We start from the raw sequence: 26430 nt of genomic DNA, 5'->3' as shown, positions 1-26430 counted from the left end.
AAGCAATTGCTGTGTATTAGCTATTTTAATTGGAGAAGGAAATGGCAATCCACTCCAGTATTCTTGCCTAGAGAATCCTGTGGACAGAGGAACCTGGTGAACTGCTGTCCATAAGGTCGCACAAAGTCGGACACGACTGAAGTGACTTAGCATGCATGCATGCATTGGAGAAGGAAATGGCAACGCACTCCAGTATTCTTGCCTGGAGAATCCCAGGAGTGGAGGAGCCTGGTGGGATGCCATCTATGGGGTCACACAGAGTCGGACACGACTGAAACAACTTAGCAGCAGCAGCAGCTATTTTAATAAGTACCTTATCTGAGTTGTCTCATTTAGTCCTCACAATAACCCCAAGGATCTAGGCCTGTTACAGATGAGAAAACTTTAGTCTCAAAGGTTATTCCTAAGGTCACATTTCTAGTAAGGGTTGGAGTCCAAGATTTCAGCAAAAGTCTAACTCCAAAGCTTTTATTCTTAACCCCCTGGGGACCACCTCAATACTTCCTCTTGCGAGTAATAGCCATCACTTATTGCTCATGATGTGTTACAAATACAGTCTTCTATGTACTTCTTATATAGTCGCTCATAGCAATCCATGAAATTGGTTCCTTTTTAACCTTTGTTTTAGTGAGAAACTAAGGCTCAGAGAGGTTAAGTAACTTGCTACAGGCCACACAGCTAGTAAGTATGACTTCAGAGGTTGGTCTCCATGTATTACATTTTAACCAAGAACACGGTATAAGACCATGTGTACAGTCGTCACTTAATAAATTCTTATTGAATTATTACCTTTTTTAAAAAAAAAAAAAAAAACTTCTGAATTGAAGAGAGCACATATACTGTGGAATTTATCCATCAAAACCAGAACTGTAGTCAATTTGGAATTAACTCTGTTTATACACTTGAGTTTAATGTTCTCTCTCTTAGCAGATGTTCACCAGCTGCTCCATCCCCTAGATTGTCATCAGCTTTTTGTGTGCTCACTGATTTTGAGCTCAGCTGGTTAGACCCTTTCTTGGTTCTTCTTGCAAGACTTTTTGAGGAGCTATTTGGCCTGGTGTTCTAGTTAAGAGGGGGAAGTAGGCTGGTGCATGAGCTGGTGCCATCCATGGCTCTGGGTCAGGGATCACTTGTGACAGAATCATAAAGCATGGAGTGACTTGTCTTTGGGCATGCCCATCCCTGCCAGCTATCCACTTGGTGATCTGTGTCCTTGTTTCCCTTTTCTCACAGAAGTATCTGAGCAGCTGATAAACTACACAAGGAGATTTACATTTGAACAAGAGCCCAGAACCATCAATTTACACAATAATTTGCTGACTTTGGAATATATACATCAGGGAGATGGTCCAGGGAGGGGGGTACATCAGCCTGCAGCCTGGTCCCTCAAGGGGTAATTGGCACTTGTGATTCCCCAGCAGGCTTCTGACTCCATATGGCCATCACTGGGGTACAGTAACCCCTGAGTAGCTTTTTTCTCTGACCTTATATGAAGTATTGATAGGATGGCTCATCATCATTCATTTGGCCTTTCACTCTTCACAAATGCTGGTAGGAACCATTCAATGAATGACATTGAATGCCCAAAATCATAGCATGTGTTCTGGTCTTTGTCCCATGTTTAAACATCTCTGATAGAAGTTGTACTGTACTGACTGACTGACTTTTTTCCATCTGTACTGAGGTATGATTGGCAAGTAAAAATTATATGTATTTAGGTTGTACAACATTATTTTAAGGTATACAAGGTTATAATAATCATATACATTGTAAGATGATTATCACAATCAAATTAACACATTCACCTCACAGACTTAGCTTTTTTTGTGGTGAGAAAACAAGATCTCTCAGCAAATTTCAGGTATATATTACAGTATTATTAACTGTAATCATCATGTGAAAGTCGCTCACTCGTGTCCAACTCTTTGTGACCCCGAATTCTCCAGGTCAGAATACTGAAGTGGGTAGCCTTTCCCTTTCCCAGGGGATCTTCCCAACCCAGGGATTGAACCCAGGTCTCCTGCATTGCAGGTGGATTCTTCACCAGCTGAGCCACAACGGAAGCCCAAGTATACTGGAGTGGGTAGCCTATTCCTTCTTCAGTGGATCTTTCTGACCCTGGAATCAAACCAGGATCTCCTGCATTGCAGGCAGATTCCTTAACAACTGAACTATCAGAGAAGCCCCATTAAATCCCCAGAATTCATAAATGAAAATTTGTACCCCTGACCAACATCTTTCTATTTTCCCCACTCCCCAGCCTCTGGCAATTACCATGCTACACTGTGCCTCAGTAAATTCAACTTATTTGAATTCCACATACAAGTGAGATCATACAGTATTTGTCTTTCTCTGTCTAATTTATTTCACTTAGCATAGTGCCCTGAAGTTTATTCCATGTTGTCACAAATGGCAGGATTGCCTTGGGGTTGCTGGATCATATGATAGTTCTATTTTTAATTTTTTGAGAAACCTCCATACTGTTCCAAAGTGACTGCACCAGTTAATATTCTTGCCAACAGTGCATGAGGGTTTCCTTTTCTCTACACCCTCTCCAGCACTTGTTATCTCTTATCTTTTTGATGACAGCCATTCTAACAAGTGTAAGATGATTGTGTTTTTGATGTGTATTTTGCTAATGATTAGTGATGTTGAATGTCTTTTCATGGACCTGTTGCCAAAAGTAGACTGTTGAAATGAAGCAAGAGACTTTCATGTGCTGATTTTGAAATATCTGCATTTTAGGAACTGGTTATTCTCTTTGCATCATGCAGAAAGTGACTTAAATTGTGTAGAGGAGAAATTTGCATTTTATTTTCTTTTCTCGAACGCAGTCATTTAAAAACAATAATTTTGTTCAACTTTTTTATTTTTGGCTGTGCTGGGTCTTTGTTGCTGCATGGGCTTTCCTCTAGTTGCAGCAAACAGGGGCTACTCTTTCTTGTGGTGTGCAGGCTTCTCATTACTGTGGCTTCTCTTGTTGCAAGAGCATGGGCTTTAGGCACACGGACTTCAATAGTTGTGGCATACAGTCTCAGTAGTTGCAATTCCCGGGCTCTAGAGCACAGGCCCAATAGTTGTGGCTCATGGGCTTAGTTGCACCCCAGCATGTGGGATCTTCTTGCACCAGGGATCGAACCTATGTCTCCTGCATGGCAGGTGGATTCTTTACCACTGAACCACCAGGAAAGTCCTAACTCAGTCATTTTTTGATATATTATTGGGCTTCCCAGATAGCACTAGTGGTAAAGAATCTGCCTCCCAATGCAGGAGATGCAGTTTCGATCCTTGGGTCAGGAAGATTCCCCTGGAGAAAGATATGACAACACACTCCAGTATTCTTTTCTGGAGAATCCCGCTGGACAGAGGAGCCTGGTTAGCTACAGCCCATGGGGTCGCAAAGAGTCGGACACGACTGAGCGCCTGAGCACATATTCTCAACAAGGGAGCATAATATTTTTTAACTATGTATTGCTATGTAGTATACTATAGAAAAATTGCAGAAGTCATTATGGACAGCTCAGTGATTCTTCACAAATGATTTGTCACTTACAAAACCAGCTCCCCGTAAGCTCAATCATGACCTCTTTTGGTCACTACTTTCCCAAAGAGCAATTATTATCTGGACTTCTAATCCCGCTAGTGCCACCTGAGAAGCCCTGTATTGTAGTATAGCTGATTAACAATGTTGTGATAGTTTTAGGTGCACAGCAGAGTGACTCAGCCATACATATACATGTATCCATTCTCCCCCAAACTCCCCTCCCATCCAGGCTGCCACATAACATTGAGAAGAGTTTCCTGTGTTGTGCAGTAGGTCCTTGTTGGTTATCCTTTTTAAATATAACACTGTATACTTGCACATCCCAAACTTCCTAACTATCCCTTCCCCCAACCCTTCCCCCTGCTAACCATAAGTTCATCCTCTAAGTCTGTGAGTCTGTTTCTGTTTCATAAATAAATTCATTTGTATCATTTCTTTTTTTAATTTTTATGTTTAATTGAAGGATTATTACTTTACAATGTTGTGTTGGTTTCTGCCATACAAAAACGTGAATCAGCTATAAGTGTACATATTTCCCCTCATTTCTTTTTAGATTCCACACAAAAGGGGTATCCTATGATATTTCCTTTCTCTGTCTGACTTACTTCACTCAGTATGACAATCCTAGCACCATTTATTTTTTAAAAAACCTCCTTTCCCGTTATACCTGGTCTTCTGTTAATGAGATAAAGAAAAACTTGTTAAAATGGTTAAATGATATAAAATGTGGTCTTTAATTTCTTTTGAATTTATGTATTTTTTATATTTTCAAGGTTGAAGAGGCCAAATGTCAGAATACAGAATTTGAAGGAAACCTAGAGGTCAGTAAATTCAACTTGAGCTATTTGGACTTAAACTCATATGGTAATTGATGATGAGGCAGGGTAAGCATATCCTAGATTTGAACTACTTTGAGGAAAACAAACTACTTTGTTCTGTGGATTATTGCCAATTTCCTTTTTCAGGAGTTAAAGTCAGATAATTTGCATTGCAATACAAAGTCTTGATCATATACAGAACTTGGCAGATAATTATATTTAGGATTCAGAAGCAGAGAAAGAGAATAAACTGGTAATATTCCTTGTGTTTTTTTCTTGTATCTAAGGGTACAATTTGTTTCATGGTTCCTGGTGTTCTTCCTGATACTTTGAACACAGTCAGAATAAGAGTCAAAACAAATAAGTTATGCTATGAGGATGACAAACTCTGGAGTAATTGGAGTCAAGCAATGAGTATAGGTAAGAGAATGGGATTACATTAAAGTTTAAACCACTGATGCATGGAAACTAAATTGAGGCAGAAAACATTATGGGAAAGGACTGTTCTTCATTCTTAACATCAGCCAGAGAACACTTACAATTGAAATGTACTTTCTGTTTAATTATTATCAAATCACTCAGAGTTAATTTACATTATGCAACTCTTTGAAAATTTGCCATCCAAATGATGTTATTCTCTCTTCTGTTCTGTTTCCATCTTTGCGAACAACCTGAACAAAACTATAGAAGGCAGGCATGATTAAATCTGCAGATTGTGCAGTGCTAGAGGACTATCCTATGTGCTGGTAACAGAATCAAGAGTACGACAATGACCTTGATGACATTTTATAGAAATAAACCTGTATCTGGGCTTCCCTGATAGCTCAGTTGGTAAAGAATCCACCTACAATACAGGAGAAACCACCTATAATGGTTCGATTTCTGGGTTGGAAAGATCCACTGGAGAAGGGATAGGCTACCCACTCCAGTATTCTTGGGCCTCCCTTGTGGCTCAGCTGGTAAAGAATCTGCCTGCAATGTGGGAGACCTGGGTTCGATCCCTGGGTTGGGAAGATCCCCTGGAAAAGGGAAAGGCTACCCACTCTAGTATTCTGCCTACAGAATTCCATGGACTGTATAGTCCTTGGGGTCCCAAAGAATTGGACATGACTGAATGACTTTCACTTTCACACTTTCAGGTTTGAAAAAAAAATCAGTTTCACTTATTAATTGAGAGGCTGTGCAAGCTATGTGCTAGAGTCAAGTGTAGGATTGTAAAGACATGTGCCTTATGGATATGTGTATTGTGGGGTGGGGGCTAGGGTTTTATTAGATGGTAAGCTCAAAGTGACTCAACATCAGACCCTTAAATGTCCCCCAAAGGCATATATAGTCATAGGCAGCAGTGATAGTACAGCATCCAGAATAAGGGAATGCTGCAGCGTGTGGCACAATGTCCTGGCTACATCAGAAGTGTGCAGTATTCCATCCTGGGCACCACATTGTAAGAGGTGCATTAGGAGACTGGAATTTTTCCTTGAAAGCGTAATCAGGATGTTGAAGAATGTTAAGATTTGGTGAGGCACAGTTAATGAAGTAAGCCTGGGGAGTCATGATTGCTGAATTCTAATATTTGAGGTAGTGTCAAGTAGAAGAGAGAATAGGCTGTCTTTTTTTTTTGTGGCTCTATGGGGCAAAACAGGACCAACTTAAGAACTTCCTAACAGCTACCTAACAGTAAGAGAAACAGGCTATTGAAGTAATCAAGCCCTATTAATTGAGAGATTGAACAAGCTATATGCCAGGCTACATTATATTATTGCATAAGAAATTAGTGTCTTAAAAAACAGATATTCACTATCTCACAATTTCCATGACTCAGGAATCTGGGCACAACTTAGCTAGGTACCTCTGGCTCAAGTTCTCTCATAAGGTTCCAGTCAAGCTGTTGACTGGGACTGTGGTTCCATCTGAAGGCTTGACCGGGGCTGGAGAATCCACTTTCAAGATCACTTATATGGTCATTGGAAATCCTCATTTTCACACTGGCTGCTGGATAGAGGCTTTAGAAGGTTGCATTTTGTGCCTCAAAAGATATGTAAAGTAATTAGCCCCCAACTAAAATAAATAAATTTATTAAAAAAAAAGATATGTTCAAGTTGCAATTCCTTGTACCTATGAATATGACCTTATTTGGAAATAGAATTTTTACAGATGTAATCAAGTTAAGAAGAGGCCATAAGGGCTGAGTGAAGAGTGAAAAGTGAAAGTGTTAGTTGCTCAGTTGTGTCTGACTCTTTGTGACTCCATGGACTGTAGCCCGCCAGGCTTCTCAATCCATGGAATTCTCCAGGCAAGAATACTGGAGTGCATAAGACTGTTCTATGCATCTGTGTCTCTTATTCTGTCTCGCATATAGGGTTATCATTACCATCTCTCAAATTCCATATATATGCATTAGTATACTGTATTGGTGTTTTCTTTCTGGCTTACTTCACTCTGTATAATGGGCTCCAGTTTCATCCATTTATTAAAAAAAAAAAAAAAGAATACTGGAGTGATTCGCCATTCCCTTCTTTAGGGGATCTTCCCGACCCAGGGATCAAACCCAAGTCTCCTGCCTTGCAGGCAGATTCTTCACTATCTGAGCCACCAGAGAAGCCCATAACGGCTGAGAGTAGGTCCTAAATCCAATGACTAGTATCCTTATCGGAAGAAGAGAGAATACACAGAAACAGGGAAGGCCATGTGAAGATGAAGGCAGAGATTGGAGTGATGCAGCTACAATCCAAGAAATGCCAAGGATTCTTGAGAGCCACCAGAAGCTAGGATTTTGGCCTTCTGGCCACCAGAGCTATGAGAGAATATATTTCTATTGTTTTGAGTCAACCAGTGTATGGTGATTTTTTACAGCAGCTCTAGGAAACTAATACGGAGGTCTTTCTCAGTCCCTTGCCACTTGAACCTCCCCACAGGGCTACCTCATGACATGGCAGCTGGCTTCCCCAAGTGAGTGGTCCAAGCAAAAAAGAGCATATGAAAGAACACCCAGTATGAGAACTGCAGCCCTTTATAACCTCGTCTCAGAAGGGACATTCCATCACTGTTGTGGTTCACATATTTAGTCTAGCCCACCCTAAAGGGGAGAGAATTACACAAGGGTGTGAATATCAGGAGGCAAGGATCATTTAGAGTCACCTTAGAGGCTGCCTAACCCAATACTAGGCCCTGATGATGCTTTCCAAATGTTCATGCCCTCATGGAAAAGATGAGCATATAAATAGACATATGCCATTCTAAGTGTTAGGTGTAGCAAGGCAATTAATGACAGGCTTTGGAATTGGACAGTGCTGGGTTTTAGTCTTGACTCCATTACTTATTAAACCCTCTGGACAAGCCATTAAACCTCTCTCAGCCTTATACTTCTCATCTGTATAAATGTATAAATCTCTAGAACTTCCCTGGTGGCTCAGCAGTAAAGAATCCACCTGCCAGTGCAGGAGATGTGAGTTTGATCCCTGGATTGAGAAGATCCCCTGGAGGAAGAAATGGCAACCCAGTCCAGTATTCTTGCCTGGAGAATTCCCTGGGACAGAGGAGCCTGGTGGGCTGCAGTCCATGGGGTCGCAGAAGAGTTGGACATGACTTAGCGACTAAAACAATGACAACAATAATGCTAAGTAACCAATAAAACCAGATAGTCAGTGTTAATGAGATGACATATTTAAAAAATATAACTTCTTTGTTAATAGTGTCTAAAACCAATTAAGATATCCTGGTTTCAGATAATCCTTAAGGTGCTTATTCATCCATGGAATTTTAGGCACCAGAGCAGGATTCCCCCCCCCACTGTTAACATAACAAAAGACAAGAGAATTGAAGAGTTTAGGGGAATATGTTGGTGTAGAGGGCAGAAATAGCTGTAATCTCGTTAGTCTAGTATAACAAGATTGCTTAGTTTATTTCTCAAAGGGTTTTATTTCTCATGTCTTTCTGTTTGCTTTCCTTCTTCCAGGTCAGAAGGCCAATCCAACATTTTACATAACCACATTACTCATCATTCCAGTCATTGTTGCAGCTGCAGTCATTGTCCTTCTGCTGTATCTGAAAAGGTAAGGCAGATGCTCAGGCAGGCCTGAAACTTTCTGCTAGCCTGGCTGCTATGGTTATTATTCTTTGTGGGTGTGTTTGATGTCTGCCCAGTGTGTTGGCAGCATTTTGGCTATACCTGGCTTTTGGTAGGATGGCATGGCAAGTATTACTGTGCCCATTTTCTGGTGAAGAAAGTGTTAGTCTTCCAAGGCACTGCTCAGGCAGTGCTCTGTACATTTTTAGAATGTTGATAAGACTTACGTTCATTCAACTCTCTAAAACACCTAATTTGTCAACTGTTTGTTGCTAGCTCATAAGTTTTAGAAATGGAGATCATTACCAATTAAATGACTTGTCTAATGTGAAGGCAAAATGAGTTGCTGCTTAACGCTATAAGATAAAGTGCTTCAAGTTCTAAGACATGGTACTCATTCTTGGAGAATTTTTTACTTTCTTAATTTCATCATAGGAACTAGTCTGGTGCTATTATTTGATCTTTCAGGAAAATACCTAAAGTTGGGATAAGTTTACTCAGCTGGTTCTAGAATCAACATTTTATCATTATTTCATGCATGTATTGAGTGCCTATTTATGTGCCAGCTCAGTTCAGTTCAGTTGCTCAGTCATGTCCGACTCTTTGTGACCCCATGGACTGCAGCATGCCAGGCTTCCCTGTCCATCACCAACTCCCAGGGCTTGCTCAAACTCATGTCCATTGAGTCGGTGATGCCATCCAACCATCTCATCCTCTGTCATCCCCTTCTCCTCCTGTCTTCAATCTTTCCCAACATCAGGGTCTTTTCCAATGAGTTATTTCTTCACATCAGGTGGCCAAATTATTAGAGTTTCAGCTTCAGCATCAGTCCTTCCAATGAATATTCAGGACTGATTTCCTTTAGGATAGACTGGTTTGATCTCCTTGCAGTCCAGAGGACTCTCAAGAGTCTTCTCTAGCAGCACAGTTAGCAAGCATCAATTCTTCGGTGCTGAGCTTTCTTTATAGTCCAACTCTCACATCCATACATGACTACTGGAAAAACAATAGCTTTGACTAGATGGACCTTTGTTGGCATTATGTGCCAGGCACTGTTCTAATTGCTAGAGTTGTGGTGCTGAACAGGACAAAGTCCCTACCTATGGGTTCACATAGTGAGTAGTAAACTTATGGAGTTGGGCTGGGGAGAAAGGCTAGGAAGTGATATGAGGCTAATCTTACATGGAATGTCAGGGAAGGCCTCTCTGAGAAAGTGACATGTGAAGACAGACTTAAAGGAGTGAGCCATTCAGATATTCAAAGAAAGAACATTCTAGGCCAAAAGAACAGCAAATGAAAAGGTCCTGAGGCTGGAGTGAGCTTAGTGTGTCTTGTTAGAGGAGAGCATACAAGGGGGGAGAACAAGAGGATATGAGGCAAGAGAGGCTGGCGAGACCAGATCATGTAGGCTGTGGCATGGAATTGAGATGTTATCCTAAGCATGATGGGAAAATATTAGGGAGTTTTAAGCAAATAGATGGGGAAACAGTGAGAGATTTTATTTTGGGGGGCTCCAAAATCACTGCAGATAGTGATTGCAGCCATGAAATTAAAAGATGCTTACTCCTTGGAAGGAAAGTTATGACCAACCTAGATAGCATATTTAAAAGCAGAGACATTAGTTTGCCAACAAAGGTCCATCTAGTCAAGGCTATGGTTTTTCCAGTAGTCATGTATGGATGTGAGAGTTGGACTATAAAGAAAGCTGAGCACTGAAGAATTGATGCTTTTGAATTGTGGTGTTGGAGAAGACTCTTGAGAGTCCCTTGGACTGCAAGGAGATCCAACCAGTCCATCCTAAAGGAGATCAGTCCCGGGTGTTCATTGGAGGGTCTGATGTTGAAACTGAAACTCCAGTACTTTGGCCACCTGATGCAAAGAGCTGAAAATACCCTGATGCTGGGAAAGATTGAGGGCAGGAGGAGAAGGGGACGACAGAGGATGAGATGGTTGGATGGCATCATCAATTCAATGGACATGAGTTTGGGTGGGCTCCGGGAGTTGGTGTTGGACAGGGAAGCCTGGCATGCTGCAGCTCATAGGGTCACAAAGAGTTGGACACGACTGAGCGCCTGAACTGAACTGAACTGAAGCAGGAGAGGGATGTGATTGGATTGACTGTCATAAAGGATCGTTGCATTGCTGAATGAAGACTTGACTTGGATAAGAGTAAATGCAGGTAGACCAGTTAAGAAACATTGTAGTGTTTGGGTGGAAAGATGAGGGTAGTGTAGGCCAGGAGGTTTGCAGTGAAGGTAGTAAGAAATATTCTGATGTGTGGGATGTATTTTGAAGATGAAATTAATAATAGCACTTGCTGATGGCTGCTTGTTTTTGGAGGTGTAAGAGTAATTGAGGATTCAAGGGATAACTCTTAGATTTTTGGCTTCAGCAACTGAGTGAATATTGCAGCCTTTTACTGAGATGGGGAAGATTGGGAGGAGATCTGGCTTTAGGGAAAAGGTGAGGACTTCAGTTTTGAACATGATAAGTTTGAGATACCTATTAAATATCCAGGTAGAGATTCTGAATTATTATCTGTATACATGAATCTGGAGTTTAAAGAAGAGGTTTGGGCCAGAGTTAGAAATTTGAGAGTCCTCAGCATATAAATAGATTTAAAGCCCTAAGACCAGAAGAGAGTGCTCATAAAGTGAGAGAGATAAAGAGGACAAAACACTGAACCCTAGGACATATCGATATTTAGAGACCTAGGAGATGAGGTAGGTCCACCAGAGGGTACTGTTGGATTGGCCAAAAAGGTTGTTCAGGTTTTTCCACACCATCTTACAGAAAAACCTGAATGAACTTTTGGGCCAATGTAATACTACCAGATGCAAAAACAGAATTCAGACAAAACGGTAATTCAAAAAGATGCATGCACTGCTATGTTCATAACAGCACTATTTACAATAGCCAAGACATGGAGACAACCTAAATGTCCATTGACAGAGGAATGGATAAAGAAGATATAGTATATTTATACAGTGGAATATTACTCAGCTATTAAACAATCAAATAATGCCATTTGCAGCAACATGGATGCAATGGGAGATTATCATACTAAGTCAGAAAGAGAAAGACAAATGTCATATGATATCACTTATATGTGGAATCTAAACTGTGACACAAATGAATTTATTTGTGAAACAGAAACAAAATCACAGACATAGAGAATAGACTGATGGTTGCAAGGGGGAGGGGTGTGGGGAAGGGATGGATTGGGAATTTGGGATTAGCAGATGCAAACAATTATGTATAGAATGAACAAATAATAAGGTCCTACTGTATAGCACAGGAAACTATATTCAGTATCCTGTGGTAAACCGTAGTGGAAAAGAATATACGTTTATATGTATAACTAACTCACTTTGCTGTACAGAACAAATTAACACAACATTGTAAATCAACTATACTTCAATTAGAAAAATTGAAAAAAAATTTAAAATAGAAGACAAATTAGAAAAAGAAAAGAAAAATTAAAGAGGAATGTCCCCTGTTCTCAGAAGAATTTTTTAAAAAAATTATAAACAGCAGGCTCCCATCTGATCTGTGATAAGTAAAACACCATTATTATTTAAATGATAGGGTATAACACACACACACACAGACCCACACACACAATTATAACTATGTGAGGTGATGGATATGTTAATTACCTTGATTGTGATGATCTTTTCACAATGTACACCTACATAAAACTCACTTTGTACACCTCAAATTTATACAATTTTTGTTTATCAAGTATACCTCAATAAAGCTGGAAAAAATTTTAAATGATAGATTATAAGTGGTCTGCTACTGATGGATCCTTTGCTTTACCCACACTTGATACTCTTGAGACATTGATTTCTCAGCCTGCTTTAGAAATTTCTTCACAACTGCATTATCACTAAAGATGACTTGTGTACCATGTCTTTTGTCCAAGCCCTGTTTTAATACTGCTATATTTAAGAGGAACATTTCTATGGACTGGAAGATTTGATCAGAAATGTCCCTGTTTTCTTAAAGGCTCAAGATCATTATATTCCCTCCAATTCCTGATCCTGGCAAGATTTTTAAAGAAATGTTTGGAGACCAGAATGATGATACCCTGGTAAGTACTGACTTTATGGGGTGTAAAATTGATTTTTTGAGGGGAGGCTATGGGATTAAAAATTTTTTTTTTGTAAAATATACATAACATAAAATTTAACATTTTAACCAGTTTTAAGTAGACAGGTCAATGACATTAAGTACATTTACAATGCTGTTGAACCATCCTCACTATTTCCAGAATGTTATCATCATCCTAAACAGAAACTGTACCCATTAAACAATAATTCTCCATTCCCCTCAACCCCTGGTAACCTCTATTCTGCTTTCTGTCTCTATGAAGTTGCCTAGTCTAGGAACTAGACTCATATAAAAGGAATCCTCATATAAATGGAATCCTACAATATTTGGCCTTTTGTGTCTGACTTCTTTCACTTAACGTTTTCAAGGTTCATCCATGTTGTAGCATGGGTCCGAATTTCATTTCAAAATTGGTTATTTTAAAGTACATTTTGTATAAAAGGTTAAAGAGCTGATTTAAAATGTTGTATCTCAAGCCAAACATACCATTTAAGAAATCCCCAGAATACTTCACTCAGCTTGTATCACTGGGCTTCATTCTCTCTCTGGGGAAGAGAATGTATTTGATCCAAACATGCAGGGGGAGGAGCCTCCTTTAAGAAACTAAACCGATAGATAAGTCTTCTGACTCTTGAATAATCTTTCAAACTTGGTTTGGGGAAATATAAACATAAGATAAACAGTCAAAGGGCTTCCCTCATGGCTCCGTGATAAAGAATCTGCCTGCAATGCAGGAGACACAGGAGATGCGAATTTGATCCCTCGGTCAGGACAATCCCCTGCAGGAGGAAATGGCAACCCACTCCATTATTCTTGCCTGGAGAATCCCATGGACAGAGGAGCCTAGTGAGCTACAGTCCTTGGGGTTGCAAAGAGTCACACATGACTGAGCTACTGAGTACACATGCATGCAAACAGTTGAAATAGATTTTATTCATGCTGTTGCCTGGGAAGCTGGCCTCAGAAGACATGAAACTAGAGCAACCTCTCACCCCTTGAACTGTTCGAGTTAGGTGGCTACAGACACTCCTGCTGGAATTTGTGGCTGGGAAAGCTAAGACCTTGTGGGAACAAAAGAGTTTGTGGTTTCTCTGATAAATGCATTCACCCAAATAAGATAATAAAGACACTAAATAAAATAAATATCAATATTATTGTATATATCTTAAAGTAATCATTTCAGGCATAAGACACTTAATTCGGGGAAATAGTAGAGCATAGTAGATAATAGCCTGTGCTCTGGAGTCAGATTGTCTGGATTCGGGTCTCTGCTGTGTCATGTACCATCTGTTTGACCTTAGGTAACTTCCTTAACCTCCCTGTGTCTCAATTTTCTCACTTGTAAAGTGAAGGTAATGATAGGTGGCACTAGTGGTAAAGAACCTGCCTGCCAGTGCAGGGGACATAAGAGATGTGGGTTCGATCCCTGGGTTGGAAAGATCCCCTGGAGGAGGGCATGGCTATCCACTCCAGTATTCTTGCATGGAGAATTCCATGGACGGAGGAGCCTGTCAAGTTACAGTCCATGAAGCTGCAAAGAGTCGGACATGACTGAAGCAACTTAGCACGCATAATGTTGTTATGTGGATTAAATTAATACATAGAAACTCCTTAGTGTGCCTGGCAGTTACTTTATAGGTGCTTAGTAAATATTAGTGCTTGGGGCTTCCCAGGTGGCTCAGTGGTAAAAGAATCTGCCTGCAATGCAGGAGATCTGGCTTCGATCCCTGGTTCAGGAAGATCCCCTGGAGGAGGGCATGGCAACCCTCTCCAGTATTCTTGCCAGGAAAATCCCATGGACAGAAGAGCCTGCAGGCTACAGTTCATGAGGTCGCAAGAGTCAGACATGACTCTTTTATTAACTCTTTAGTTAACAACTAAACAACCACAGCAAATGTTAGTGCTTAGTATTACTATTGATAATACTTTCCATTTCTCTTTAATGCCCAAACAGTTCTTGTAATAACTGGTGGTTCACAGTGGCAGTGATGCTACGTGGCTAGGGAAGGAAGGCACAGAGGCTCACATGCTGTCAGAGGAGAAGTCATCTGGATCTTTTTCATCAAATCAGGGTCATAGACAGTGGGTAACTCTGCTATATAGGGCACCACTAGACAGGGAGATCCAGAAGTCAGGTGCCTGATGAAGGGCTCATATGTTGTGACTGAGGTGGCTGTGGCAACCAGTGGTTCTTCACCTTTGAGTCACAGTTGACTGGAATGCTTGTAAGAATATAGAATCCTGGGCCCTGTCTTGAGAAGTTCGAACTCACTGGGTCTGGGAAGGTTCCCAGGAATCTGCATACTTAACAGGAACCCAACAATGATGCCTCTCCTGGCAAGATCATTCACAGACCACACTTTGAAAATCACTGTTACAGACATTTTCCTTAGGATTACCCCTGTGTCTTCATTTTGCCAGCTACTGTGATAGATGCTGGAGGTTAAGAATTGTGCAAGTATTCTAACAACACCTGTAAGCAGCGATTGGCAGTCTCCCATGTGTACACAGTGTATTCAGTGCTCCATCTTCACACCCACCCTGTGGTGTCAGTGCTCTTAGTAGCATTTTGCAGTTGAGGAATTGGAGCCTCAGTGAGGTTAGATAACTTTACTGCAGTCACACAGCAAGGATATAATGAGGTGGGATTTGACCAAGAACTGTCTGATTCTAGAGTTCTCTCTTTCCACCATGCTGCAGGGCCTTTTGTAAGACAGGGTGTTTGTCCTCAAGAGCCTCACAGTCTCCTTAGAGTTCTGTGTGGTAGAAATACTGGGTTGGGATAGAGGAGTTCCCAGAAATAGATTTGGAGTCACATTTTGGTTGGTTTCTATGAGAAAGTAGTAAGAATATCATTCTTTGTTTTTTTAACTTTTCATTGGCGTGGCCAATGATGCTGATGCTGGGAAAGACTGAAGGCAGGAGAAGGGGACGACAGAGGATGAGATGGTTGGATGGCATCACTGACTCGATGGACATGAGTTTGAGCAAGCTTTGGGAGTTAGTGATGGACAGGGAGGCCTGGCGTGCTACAGTCCATGGGGTCGCAAAGAGTCAGACACGACTGAGCGACTGAACTGACTGATTGGCCTGGCCAAAAAGTTTGTTCAGGTTTTTCTGTACGATGGGATGGAAAACCCTAATGAACGTTTTGGCCAACCTAATAATTAAAATTGGAGTAGAGTTGATTACAATGTTGTGTTAGTTTCAGGTGTACGGCACAGTGATTCAGTTATACATATACATGTATCTATTCTTTTTCAAATTCTTTTCCCATTTAGGTTGTTAGATAATATAGAGCAGAGTTCCCTGTGCTATATGGTAGGTCCTTGTTGGTTATCCGTTTAAAATATATCAATAGTAGTGTATATGCGTCAATCCCAAACTCCCCAATCTATCCCTCTCCGCCCCCCCACCGCCCCTGGTAGCCATAAATCTATTCTGTAAGTTTGTGGTCTATTTCTGTTCTATAAATAAGTTCATTTGTATCATTTTTTTAGATTCCACATATAAGCAATATCATACAATATTTGTCTTTGTCTGACTTACTCCCAGTATGACAATCTCTAGGTCCGTCTATGTTGCAAATGGCATTCTTTTTAATGGCCAAGTAGTACTCCATTCAGATGGGAATATCTTTCCTTTTCTCCTTTGCTTTTCGCTTCTCTTCTCTTCCCAGCTATCTGTAAGCCTCCTCAGACAGCCATTTTGCTTTTTTGCATTTCTTTTCCATGGGGATTTTCTTGATCCCTGTCTCCTGTACAATGTCACGAACCTCTGTCCATAGTTCATCAGGCACTCTGTCTATCAGGTCTAGTCCCTTAAATCTATTTGTCACTTCCACTGTATACTCATAAGGGATTTGATCTAGGTCATAACTGAATGGACTAGTGGTTTTCCCTACTTTCTTCAATTTAAGTCTGAATTTGGCAATAAGCAGTTCATGATCTGAGCCACGGTCTGCTCCCGGTCTTGTTTTTGCTGACTGTATAGAGCTTCTCCATCTTTGGCTGCAAAGAATATAATCAATCTGATTTCGGTGTTGACCATCTGGTGATGTCCACGTGTAGAGTCTTCTCTTGTGTTGTTGGAATAGGGTGTTTGCTATTACCAGTGCGTTCTCTTGGCAAAACTCTATTAGTCTTTGCCCTGCTTCATTCTGTACTCCAAGGCCAAACTTGCGTGTTACGCCAGGTGTTTCTTGACTTCCTACTTTTGCATTCCAGTCCCCTATAATGAAAAGGACATCTTTTTGGGGTGCTAGTTCTAGAAGGTCTTGTAGGTCTTTATAGAATCATTCAACTTCAGCTTCTTCGGCATTACTGGTCAGGGCATAGACTTGGATTACCGTGATATTGAATGGTTTGCCTTGGAAACGAACAGAGATCATTCTATCGTTTTTGAGATTGCATCCAAGTACTGCATTTTGGACTCTTTTGTTGACCATGATGGCTACTCCATTTCTTCTAAGGGATTCTTGCCCACAGTAGTAGATATAATGGTCATCTGAGTTAAATTCACCCATTCCAGTCCATCTTAGTTCGCTGATTCCTAGAATGTCGACGTTCACTCTTGCCATCTCCTGTTTGACCACTTCCAATTTGCCTTGATTCATGGACCTAACATTCCAGGTTCCTATGCAATATTGCTCTTTACAGCATCGGACTTTGCATCTATCACCAGTCACATCCACAGCTGGGTATCGTTTTTGCTTTGGCTCCATCCCATCATTCTTTCTGGAGTTATTTCTCCACTGATCTCCGTTAGCATATTGGGCACCTACTGACCTGGGGAGTTCATCTTTCAGTGTCCTATCTCTTTGCCTTTCCATACTGTTCATGGGGTTCTCAAGGCAAGAATACTGAAGTGGTTTGCCATGCAATACGTGAACCGTGAACTTCCAGATGTTCAAGCTGATTTTAGAAAAGGCAGAGGAACCAGAGATCAAATTGCCAATATCTGCTGGATCATCTAAAAAGCAAGAGAGTTCCAGAAAAACATCTATTTCTGCTTTATTGACTATGCCAAAGCCTTTGACTGTGTGAATCACAAGAAACTGTGGAAAATTCTGAAAGAGATGGGAATACCAGATCATCTGACCTGTCTCTTGAGAAACCTGTATGCAGGTCAGGAAGCAACAGTTAGAACTGGACATGAAACAACAGACTGGTTCCAAATAGGAAAAGGAGTACGTCAAGGCTGTATATTGTCACCCTGATTATTTAACTTATATGCAGAGTACATCATGAGAAACGCTGGGCTGGAAGAAACACAAGCTGGAATCAAGATTGCCAGGAGAAATATCAATAACCTCAGATATGCGGATGACACCACCCTTATGGCAGAAAGTGAAGAAGAACTAAAGAGCCTCTTGATGAAGGTGAAAGAGGAGAGTGAAAAAGTTGGCTTAAAGCTCAACGTTCAGAAAACTAAGATCATGGCATCTGGTCCCATCACTTCATGGGAAATAGATGGGGAAACAGTGGAAACAGTGTCAGACTTTATTTTTTTGGGCTCCAGAATCACTGCTGATGGTGACTGCAGCCATGAAATTAAAAGACGCTTACTCCTTGGAAGGAAGGTTATGACCAACCTTGATAGCATATTTAAAAGCAGAGACATTACTTTGCCAACAAAAGTCCGTCTAGTCAAGGCTATGGTTTTTCCAGTGGTCATGTATGGATGTGAGAGTTGGACGGTGAAGAAAGCTGAGAGCTGAAGAATTGATGCTTTTGAACTGAGGTGTTGGAGAAGACTCTTGAGAGTCCCTTGGACTGCAAGGAGATCCAATCAGTCCATCCTAAAAGAGATCAATCCTGGGTGTTCATTGGAAGGTCTGATGTTGAAGCTGAAACTCCAGTACTTTGGCCACCTCATGCGAAGGGTTGACTCATTGGAAAAGACCCTAATGCTGGGTAGGATTGGGGGCGGGAGGAAAAGGGGACGACAGAGGATGAGATGGTTGGATGGCATCACCGACTCGATGGACATGGGTTTGGGTAGACTCCGGGAGTTGGTGATGGACAGAGAGGCCTGGCGTGCTGCAATTCATGGGGTCGCAAAGAGTCGGACACGACTGAGCGACTGAACTGAACTGAACTGAGTACTCCATTGTATAAATATACCACATCTTCTTTATCCATTCCTCTGTTGATGGACATTTAGGTTACTTCCATGTCTTGGCTACTGTAAACAGTGCTGCAGTGAACACTGGGGTGCATATATCCTTTTGGACCATGGGTTTTCCACATATATGCCCAGCAGTGGGATTGCTGGATCATATGGTAGCTCTATTTTTAACTTTTTAAGGAATCTCCATACTGTTCTCCATAGTGACAGTACCAATTTACATTCCCACCAATGGTCTAGGAGGGTTCCCTTGTCTCCACACCTGTCATTCTCAGAACAACCTGAAGGGAATGAATTAGAGAGAGGAAGTGCTAGCACAGTAGCAAACTGATAATCTAGTCCTGAATTTGTCCCACAGATGTTTTGTTTGGCCAGTGTGGTGTATTTAAAAATTTTCAATTTGGGATCTTAAGCAGGGCATGGACTACCAGTTCATCTCAGGCCCTACCATTCCCAATTCCCACTGTGGTTTCACACATTGACCTAACATGCTAGACCCCTGAAAGGCATTTGAGTTTGCTACCACTCTTAGCAGAATGAAGACAGTCAAAGTGCCATGACACAAATGCCCAATGTCTGTGAAAACGTGTTTGGACTCACTGATATATACAAGACATACAACCAAAGATATATGAATTTTCAGCTTATTAAATTTCTAAAAAGTGATAGTATCCAGTGTTAACAAATGGGTGGGGGACTGGCACTCTTCACACACCACTGGTGAGCCTGTAAAATGGTATGTATTCTTTCCAGAGGGCAACTCAGTAAAATGTAACCAGAATCATCTTCGATCTTATAATTATTTCTTTAGGAATTTATTTTAGGAAAATAATCCAACAATGACATAAGGATGGCCAATGCAGAATTTGTTTCTAACACAAAAAATTAGAAGCCAAGGAAACATCAACAATCAAGAATAAGTTTTTTTAACAAGTTAGGTTTTCAAAGCATTTAGTGTCTTAACAAAATACTTATGACATAAGTATAAAAAACATATCATAAATGTGTAGTGTATTACAATCCTAATTTTTATAAAAATTCATCAATATATACATAGAGCAATGAGTGGAAGGAAATAGGTCAAAATAATCATCTCTGGGCAGAAAGATTGTGGATAATTGATATTATTTTGTTTCTCCCTCTATGTTTCTGAAATTTCCAAATTGCCTGTAATGAGCATGTATTACTTTTATAATAAAAAGAAACTCTGTACAAGTCATTAAGGGATAAGAGAATATCATGGTCATCCAAGCCTGTGAGATAATAGGGATTTGAACTTAGGTGGTAGCAGAGGAGATGGATGCAAGAGACATTATTAAAGGAAACTCATTACGACTCAGTGACTCTGTGTGGGTGATGAAAGGTGGTGAGAGTAAAAAATAATTTCAGGGTTTCAAGTCTGGGTGATAGAGTGAATGATGATAACGTTGACAGAAAAATCAAATCAATTATCTTTCTCAGAGATGGGAAAATTGCTTTTTTTCAATTTGCTGTCTAGGGGATAATATGTTGTCCCGATGAGTCAGATAATTCTATAATTTAGTGAGGCGGATACACTGACAAGGTGGACCACTAAAAGTATAAAATGTTTTTGTTTGTGGTGGCTGCAGACCATTAAATAAAGTCAGTGTTTAAAACTAAAAGTATAATAAAAATGCCAGGCAGGGGAAAGGGTAATAGAACAAATCTCCATGTTTGCTTTTTAACCGAATGACTAATGTACTTTCTCTACATGGCAGCGAGCCTCACAAATTGAATTGCATATGCTAGCAGAAAGACTGTCTTTTTACTTCTAGAACCATTGGATTATGGAATGAATAATTACGGAATGAACATTTCTCTAGAGGTCGTCTAATGTGGTATATGTTTACATGTTTAGTTGCCTTTAATTATAAATTTTCAAAACTCTAGATTCTAGTCCAGTCCCTCACTTTAAAGGTGGAGACACTGGGGGCCATGGAGAAATTTCTCAAGGACTATCACATAGACAGATAATTCCAGAACCTGCACTAGAAGTCACTGTAGCCCAAAGTGACCAGCTTCTAATCCCAAGAAATAATCCATGCCCTTTCTAAATACTTTCTTCTTCCATGCTGTACCATCAGTAGTGGTACTTAAAATGTATTTAGGTGTGGCTACCAATAAATTAAATCTTCTTTATAGTTTTCCTTAAGGTTTCTAGTGTTTTGACAATGTTTTGTTTATCACTGTAGTAACATTTTGGCCAACAGCACTTTTTCCTGTTGCTTTACTGTTTGCCCTTTCTTTGTGACTAATTGGGCTGCTGGCCATATTTGGGGGGTGGGGACTTTGCAGAGGGAATTGCTTTTCTTCTGCATCTGCATTTCTTTTTCGTCCCTAAAATATTATCTATTCTTCCCCTGCTTCTTGGAAACCAATTTTATTTTCAGTCCTGTGCCAGTTTTGAATTCCTGATTAGAAAACAGCCTTTTTAACTTGAAGTTGACTTCCAAATACTGCTGATTTTTTTTTAAAACTTCAGTATGTATCTTTAAAAGCTAAGATCGCTTCTTACATAGCCAAAATAGCATGGCCTCACTTTAAAAATGATTATTGCCTTAATATCATTTAATATGGGCTTACCAAGCAGTACTAGTGGTAAAGAATCCACCTGCCAATGAAGGAGACATAAGAGACACAGGTTCGATCCCTGGGTTGAGAAGATCCCTTGGAGAAGGAAATAGCTACTCAGTCCAGTATTCTTGCCTAGAGAATCCCATGGACAGAAGAGCCTGGCGGGCTACAGTCCATAGTGTCGCAAAGAGTCGGACACAACTGAAGTGACTTAGCATGCATGCATATCATCTAATGCTCAGTCCATATTTCAATCTTTCCAGCTGTCCCAGGTGTCAGGAGACAGATAGTATCCAGCTGTCCACCCGTAGTGAGGCTAAGATCGACCATTGTATTTAAGGTGATAATAACATGTCCCCTCTTGCCATCTACACCTTGCCTTCCCTTGCCACTGGAAGATAATCTGTGTGGTGTTATGTTAGCACCCTGTCAACTCTTCAGCTGATGCTTTTTATTGGCCAGTTAGTATCCTTGCTTGATTCAATCATCTCATTAGTGGTTGTGAAATGATGATGATTTTTCTCATCTATCATTTAATCTACATTTATAAGCTGACACTTTTCTATAAGCACTGCTCTCAATTATCAGCTAGGCTCCTTTTGATTGTTCTGGAGTTCAGTTTCTGCTAGAAAGGCAGGAGACATATCTAATTCTTTCCCTTTAATTATCCATTTTTAAAGTGAGGGTTTGAATTGATAACCACCTCAACTGATATCAAATTAGTCCCTTCCACACCACATTCAGCTAGTTCTTTTTAAGCTACAGTGATTTGAAGGCATGGGGATTTATGATTCATATTGTACAATTTTCTATTGTGAATGTTACTCTGAAGAAGACAGAGGCACATAATCCGTTGACTTGCACATACAAGTCCAGTGTTTTGTGTGATGCTAAGGTGTATGAAGCCCATTTCACCCCTGTGGGTAGTTCGCTGCAGGAAGTAACCAAATTTTCAAAGTACTCTTCAATTGAGACTTGATGTTCCGTTATTCTATGATTTTTGTTTCTTTCTTTAAAAAAAATATTGTTACATACATGTATTTTTCTAGGATGACTAACAACTAAAAACTAGTTGTGTTCACCATACAAACACTTATTATTTTTTCACCTAGGATGTTTTTCATCTTTGGCCATTATTCTGTTGTTGATTATCTTATTTAAAAAATCAGTCGGGTAAGAATTGAGTCGTGGACTGTAATTTTATGGATTTAGGTTTTTTCTACAAGTAATTTCAAAATTAGACTGACATATAATTGGATAATAGGTCGGAGCTTTTGCTTTTGTCCCTTTAACCCTACGTGAACATATTTACAGACATAGTGCTCAAAGGCCCTGATGCTAATGCTGGGTGAAAATGAGAGTAATCAAAGTTTCAGGAATGAAAAAAAGGCAGTTAAAAAAATTAATGTATTTTTAGAAGCCATTTCTGCTGCAGTGTGCAGATTGCTTTTTTCCTGTCCAACACAGTTTAAGCATTGGATCTAATGAGCAGAAACCAGCGAAAATGTAATATTCAGGTTACTTTTTTTTAAATTAAAATCATTGTTACAGTCATCCTTTGGTATCTGTGGGGATTGGCTTCAGGACCCCCTCAAATACCAAAATTCATGGATGTTCAAGTCCCTCATATAAAATGGTGTAGTATTTGCACAGAAGCTAAGAATATCCTCTGGAGGACTGACTGCACTTTTACTGGTAAATGGAAAAATAGTAACAATAATAGTAATAACAGTTCATACTTATTGAACTTTTGCTATGTGTCAGACACTTGTCCAAGCCTCTCCTTCATTAATTTGTCCCCCTTCTGCAGTAGGTTTTATCTCCACTCTACAGATGAAGAAAATGAAGCACCAGAGGGATTATGTGTAACTCATTCGAGGTTACACAGCTGCTACCTAGCAGAGCTAGGATCTCAACTAACAAGTGTTAGAGCTGGGATCTGAACTCAGGCATTGTTATCCTCTAGTCCACAGTTTTCTTTTTTTTTTTTTTTAATTAGTTTATTTATCTATTTTTAACTTTACAATATTGTATTTGTTTTGCCATACATTGACATGAATCCACCATGGGTGTACATGTGTTCCCCTTCCAGAACCCCCCCCACCTCCCTCCCCATCCCATCCCTCTGGGTTATCCCGGTGCACCAGCCCCGAGCACCCTGTATCATGCATCGAACCTGGACTGGCGATTCATTTCACAGTTTTTAAAAAATATATTCCTTCATTTTTTTTAACTGTGCTAGGTCTTAGTTGCAGCACGTGGGATCTTCGATATTAGTTGCAGCATGTGAACTCTAAGTTGCAGCATGTGGAATCTAGTTCCCTGACCAGGGACCAAACCCAGGCCCCCGGCATTGAGACTGGGGAGTCTTAGCCAATGGACCACCAAGGAAGTCCCCTCCAGTCCACGCTTTTAACCTGTTATATATTATATAACCTGTTTTAATAAAATGCTCATATCTTTATTTGAATTTAACAGATGAGAAAGAAACAGGTGGAACTGAAGGAATTTCTGAACTTTTGACAAAGCTATAAAATAATTTTTAATGATTAGCAAAAATAGCAAATTTTCCATATGTTCTTCCCATTCTCTCCTCGTTCTTGAAGTTGTCTAGTATCTGCATGTCCAGTGCATAAGGTCATTGTGTACTATATTTTCTCCCTTATAGCCCTTTTTAGTCTTAATTCTGTATGGTATGTATTTGATGCCAACTCCCAGTCTTTCTGTTGATGTCGTTACAGTAATTTTGGTTTTATGAAGCACCAAAAGTTTTCTCAGGATTCATGAGACCAACATTTCCTGAATTATTTACACATTGATGGAGTTTCCTTCATTAATAATTGAAAGTCATTTTAGCTAGATATAAAATCCTTGGCTTACATGTACTTGCCTTGGGTGTCTTAAATATGTCATCCATTTTCTTCTGGCGTAAATGTTGTCAAAGTCTACTGACAATTCTCTCTGTATTGAAACACTTTGTCTTTTTTGCTTGGTTGTCAAAAGACTTTTTTCCTTCAAGTCTAATAATTTTATTAGGATATGTCTTGGCGTTAGTCATTTTGGGTTGATTTTCCAAGGTATATAGTGTGCATTTTCAGTATGTAGTTTCAAATCATTTTTTAAAATTTCAGTAAAAATTTCTTCGCTTATAGACTTTGTTATTATGTTACCTTATTTTCTTTGCCTGTCTTCTGTTTGTCACATCCTTTTGATAACTTTATTTTTGATTATTTTAATCTTATTTCTTTTTGATTTAAAAATAATCCTCCTTTTCATCTTCTGTTTCTCTTAAGGTATTATCTGTTGTGTTTATTTGCCCATGTTTCCTCTAGCTAGTCTTCATTTCTGAAATGATTATTTTCTTTTACTCCTAACTGTTTCTTGGAGTTTACTATGTAATTTCTGAGTTGCTCTTATTTTGAATTTTTATATTCTTTGATATCATGTACATTTTCCATATCATATAACTTTTTCTTAATATCTTTTCACTAGTTTTAAAACATGAGATTATAATTTTTATCTATTTTTTTTGGTGGACCTCTTTCTGGCCTGCTTTAATTCTGTAACAATATTATTCTGTTGCTTATTTTTACATGAAAGTAGTTTCCCTGAAGTTTTAGAAGGAGGCTTGATTTAGGATAGTTTTTTTTTTCTAATTTCACAGCTGTAGAGTTTCATCTTCTATTATTTTTGCCAATTTAATTATAGTAAATTCCTTTCTGAAATCTGACTCTGCCTGTTCACCTCCTCTACTTTTATCTGTGCTCTCTAGATTGTGTCTCCTGGCTCTATCCTAGCCAGTGTGAGTCTGTTTCCATCAGTTTCTCTTCAGAGTAGACTTGGCCCTGGAAGGGAGCTTTGGCTGGTTTTGAGAGCTCAAAGAGCCCAGCTGGCTCACAGGCTGTCCCATGGTCTCCTTGCATTTGGTCACTCTTGGACAATGCAGACTTCTTCCAGACTTACTCACTTCATACATTAACTTGCTGACGTTTCAGTGAGTTATCTTAGAGTCCTCACATCTACCAGAGGCCCTGCTGATTCTGTCTCCAGACTCTCCTGTAACTAATACCATCCTACTCTTGTAGCATCTCTAATTTGGCCACCCAGTCATATTTCAGGGTTCATTGAAGCATCACTTTGATCTGGTCTTGTTTCAGACTGTGTCTGTGGATTTTGGCTTTGCCTTCCTACTTAGCCTGCAGACTCACCTTTCCTGCTTGTGCTTTTTATAGTGGCATTTGGGGAAATAGAAGAACTATGCTGCCTTGAAATATATACATTACCATGTGTAAAACAGATAGCTAGTGGAAAGTTGCTAGATAACACAGGAAGCTCAGCCTGGTGCTCTGTGAGGACCTAGAGGGTGGAAGGGTGGGCAGGATGGAAGGGTGGGGTGGGAGGAGAGAGACTCAAGAGAGAGGGGATATGTGTATACTTATAGCTGATTCATGCTGTCATAACGGCAAAAACCAACACAACATTGTAAAGCAATTATCCTCCAATTAAAAAAAAATTATGCTGCCATCCACGACCTTCCTCATAGGATTTCTCTGTAAACTACAGACCATGGGCCAACTCCTGTCTGCCAGTTGTTTGCATACAGGCTGCAAGCTGCAAATGGTGTGTATACTTTTAAGTAGTTGGAAAAAATCTAAGGAAGAAAATTATATGAAATTCAAATTTCAGTGTCCATAAAGTTCAGTTGGAACACAGCCATGCCTATTCATCTGTATATTGTCTATGGCTGCTTTCATGCTATAGCAGCAGAGTGTCAATATAATGATGCACTTGATCAGTTCCCTATTATTGGCCATTTAGATTAATCTAAATTTTATTATTATAGGTATCATTTCACAGCTAATATTAGCATATATATTTCATTACTTTCTTGGGATAAATTGTTACAGTTAAGATTGCCAGGGGAAAGAAGATTATATTCATTTTAAACTCTTGAATTGCCATTGACAAATTGTCATCCAGAAAGGATATACAAGTTAAATATCTATTAATATTAAGGATACTGGTTAAATAAATTATAGTGCAGTGATACAATGAAATATTATGCAGAGGTTCAAGAAAATAAGGTAGGTCTATTTTACTGATGTATGAAAATATATAATATATGCTGTCTCATTAAATACTCTGGTTCAATATCTAGGGTC

At 39.8% G+C, this 26430-nt stretch overlaps 1 protein-coding gene across 5 annotated transcripts in view; it reads left to right on the top strand.

Moving 5' to 3' along the window:
• IL13RA1 (interleukin 13 receptor subunit alpha 1) overlaps positions 1–26430 on the top strand; it is a 74306-nt gene that overhangs the window by 33628 nt on the left and 14248 nt on the right. Inside the window, exons 7-11 of one of the 5 annotated variants that reach the window (XM_081564418.1) lie at positions 4318–4365; positions 4650–4782; positions 8318–8414; positions 12440–12524; positions 17782–20008. In XM_081564418.1, the coding sequence (XP_081420544.1) occupies positions 4318–4365; positions 4650–4782; positions 8318–8414; positions 12440–12524; positions 17782–17793 (375 nt within the window). In that variant the 3' untranslated portion in view covers positions 17794–20008. Of the gene's footprint in view, positions 1–4317; positions 4366–4649; positions 6450–6629; positions 6850–8317; positions 9009–10480; positions 11908–12439; positions 12525–17781; positions 20009–26430 lie in introns of those variants that run through there. The other 4 variants (XR_014075625.1, XM_081564417.1, XR_014075626.1 and 1 more) reach the window with 4 other exon arrangements.

Source organism: Giraffa tippelskirchi, chromosome X (genome assembly GCF_054371585.1).
Source record: "Giraffa tippelskirchi isolate mGirTip1 chromosome X, T2T-mGirTip1v1.2.pri, whole genome shotgun sequence".
NCBI classification, from domain to species: Eukaryota; Metazoa; Chordata; class Mammalia; order Artiodactyla; family Giraffidae; genus Giraffa; species Giraffa tippelskirchi.
The sequence above is the reverse complement of the archived record's forward strand: the minus strand, read 5'-3'. Positions and strand labels throughout refer to the sequence as shown.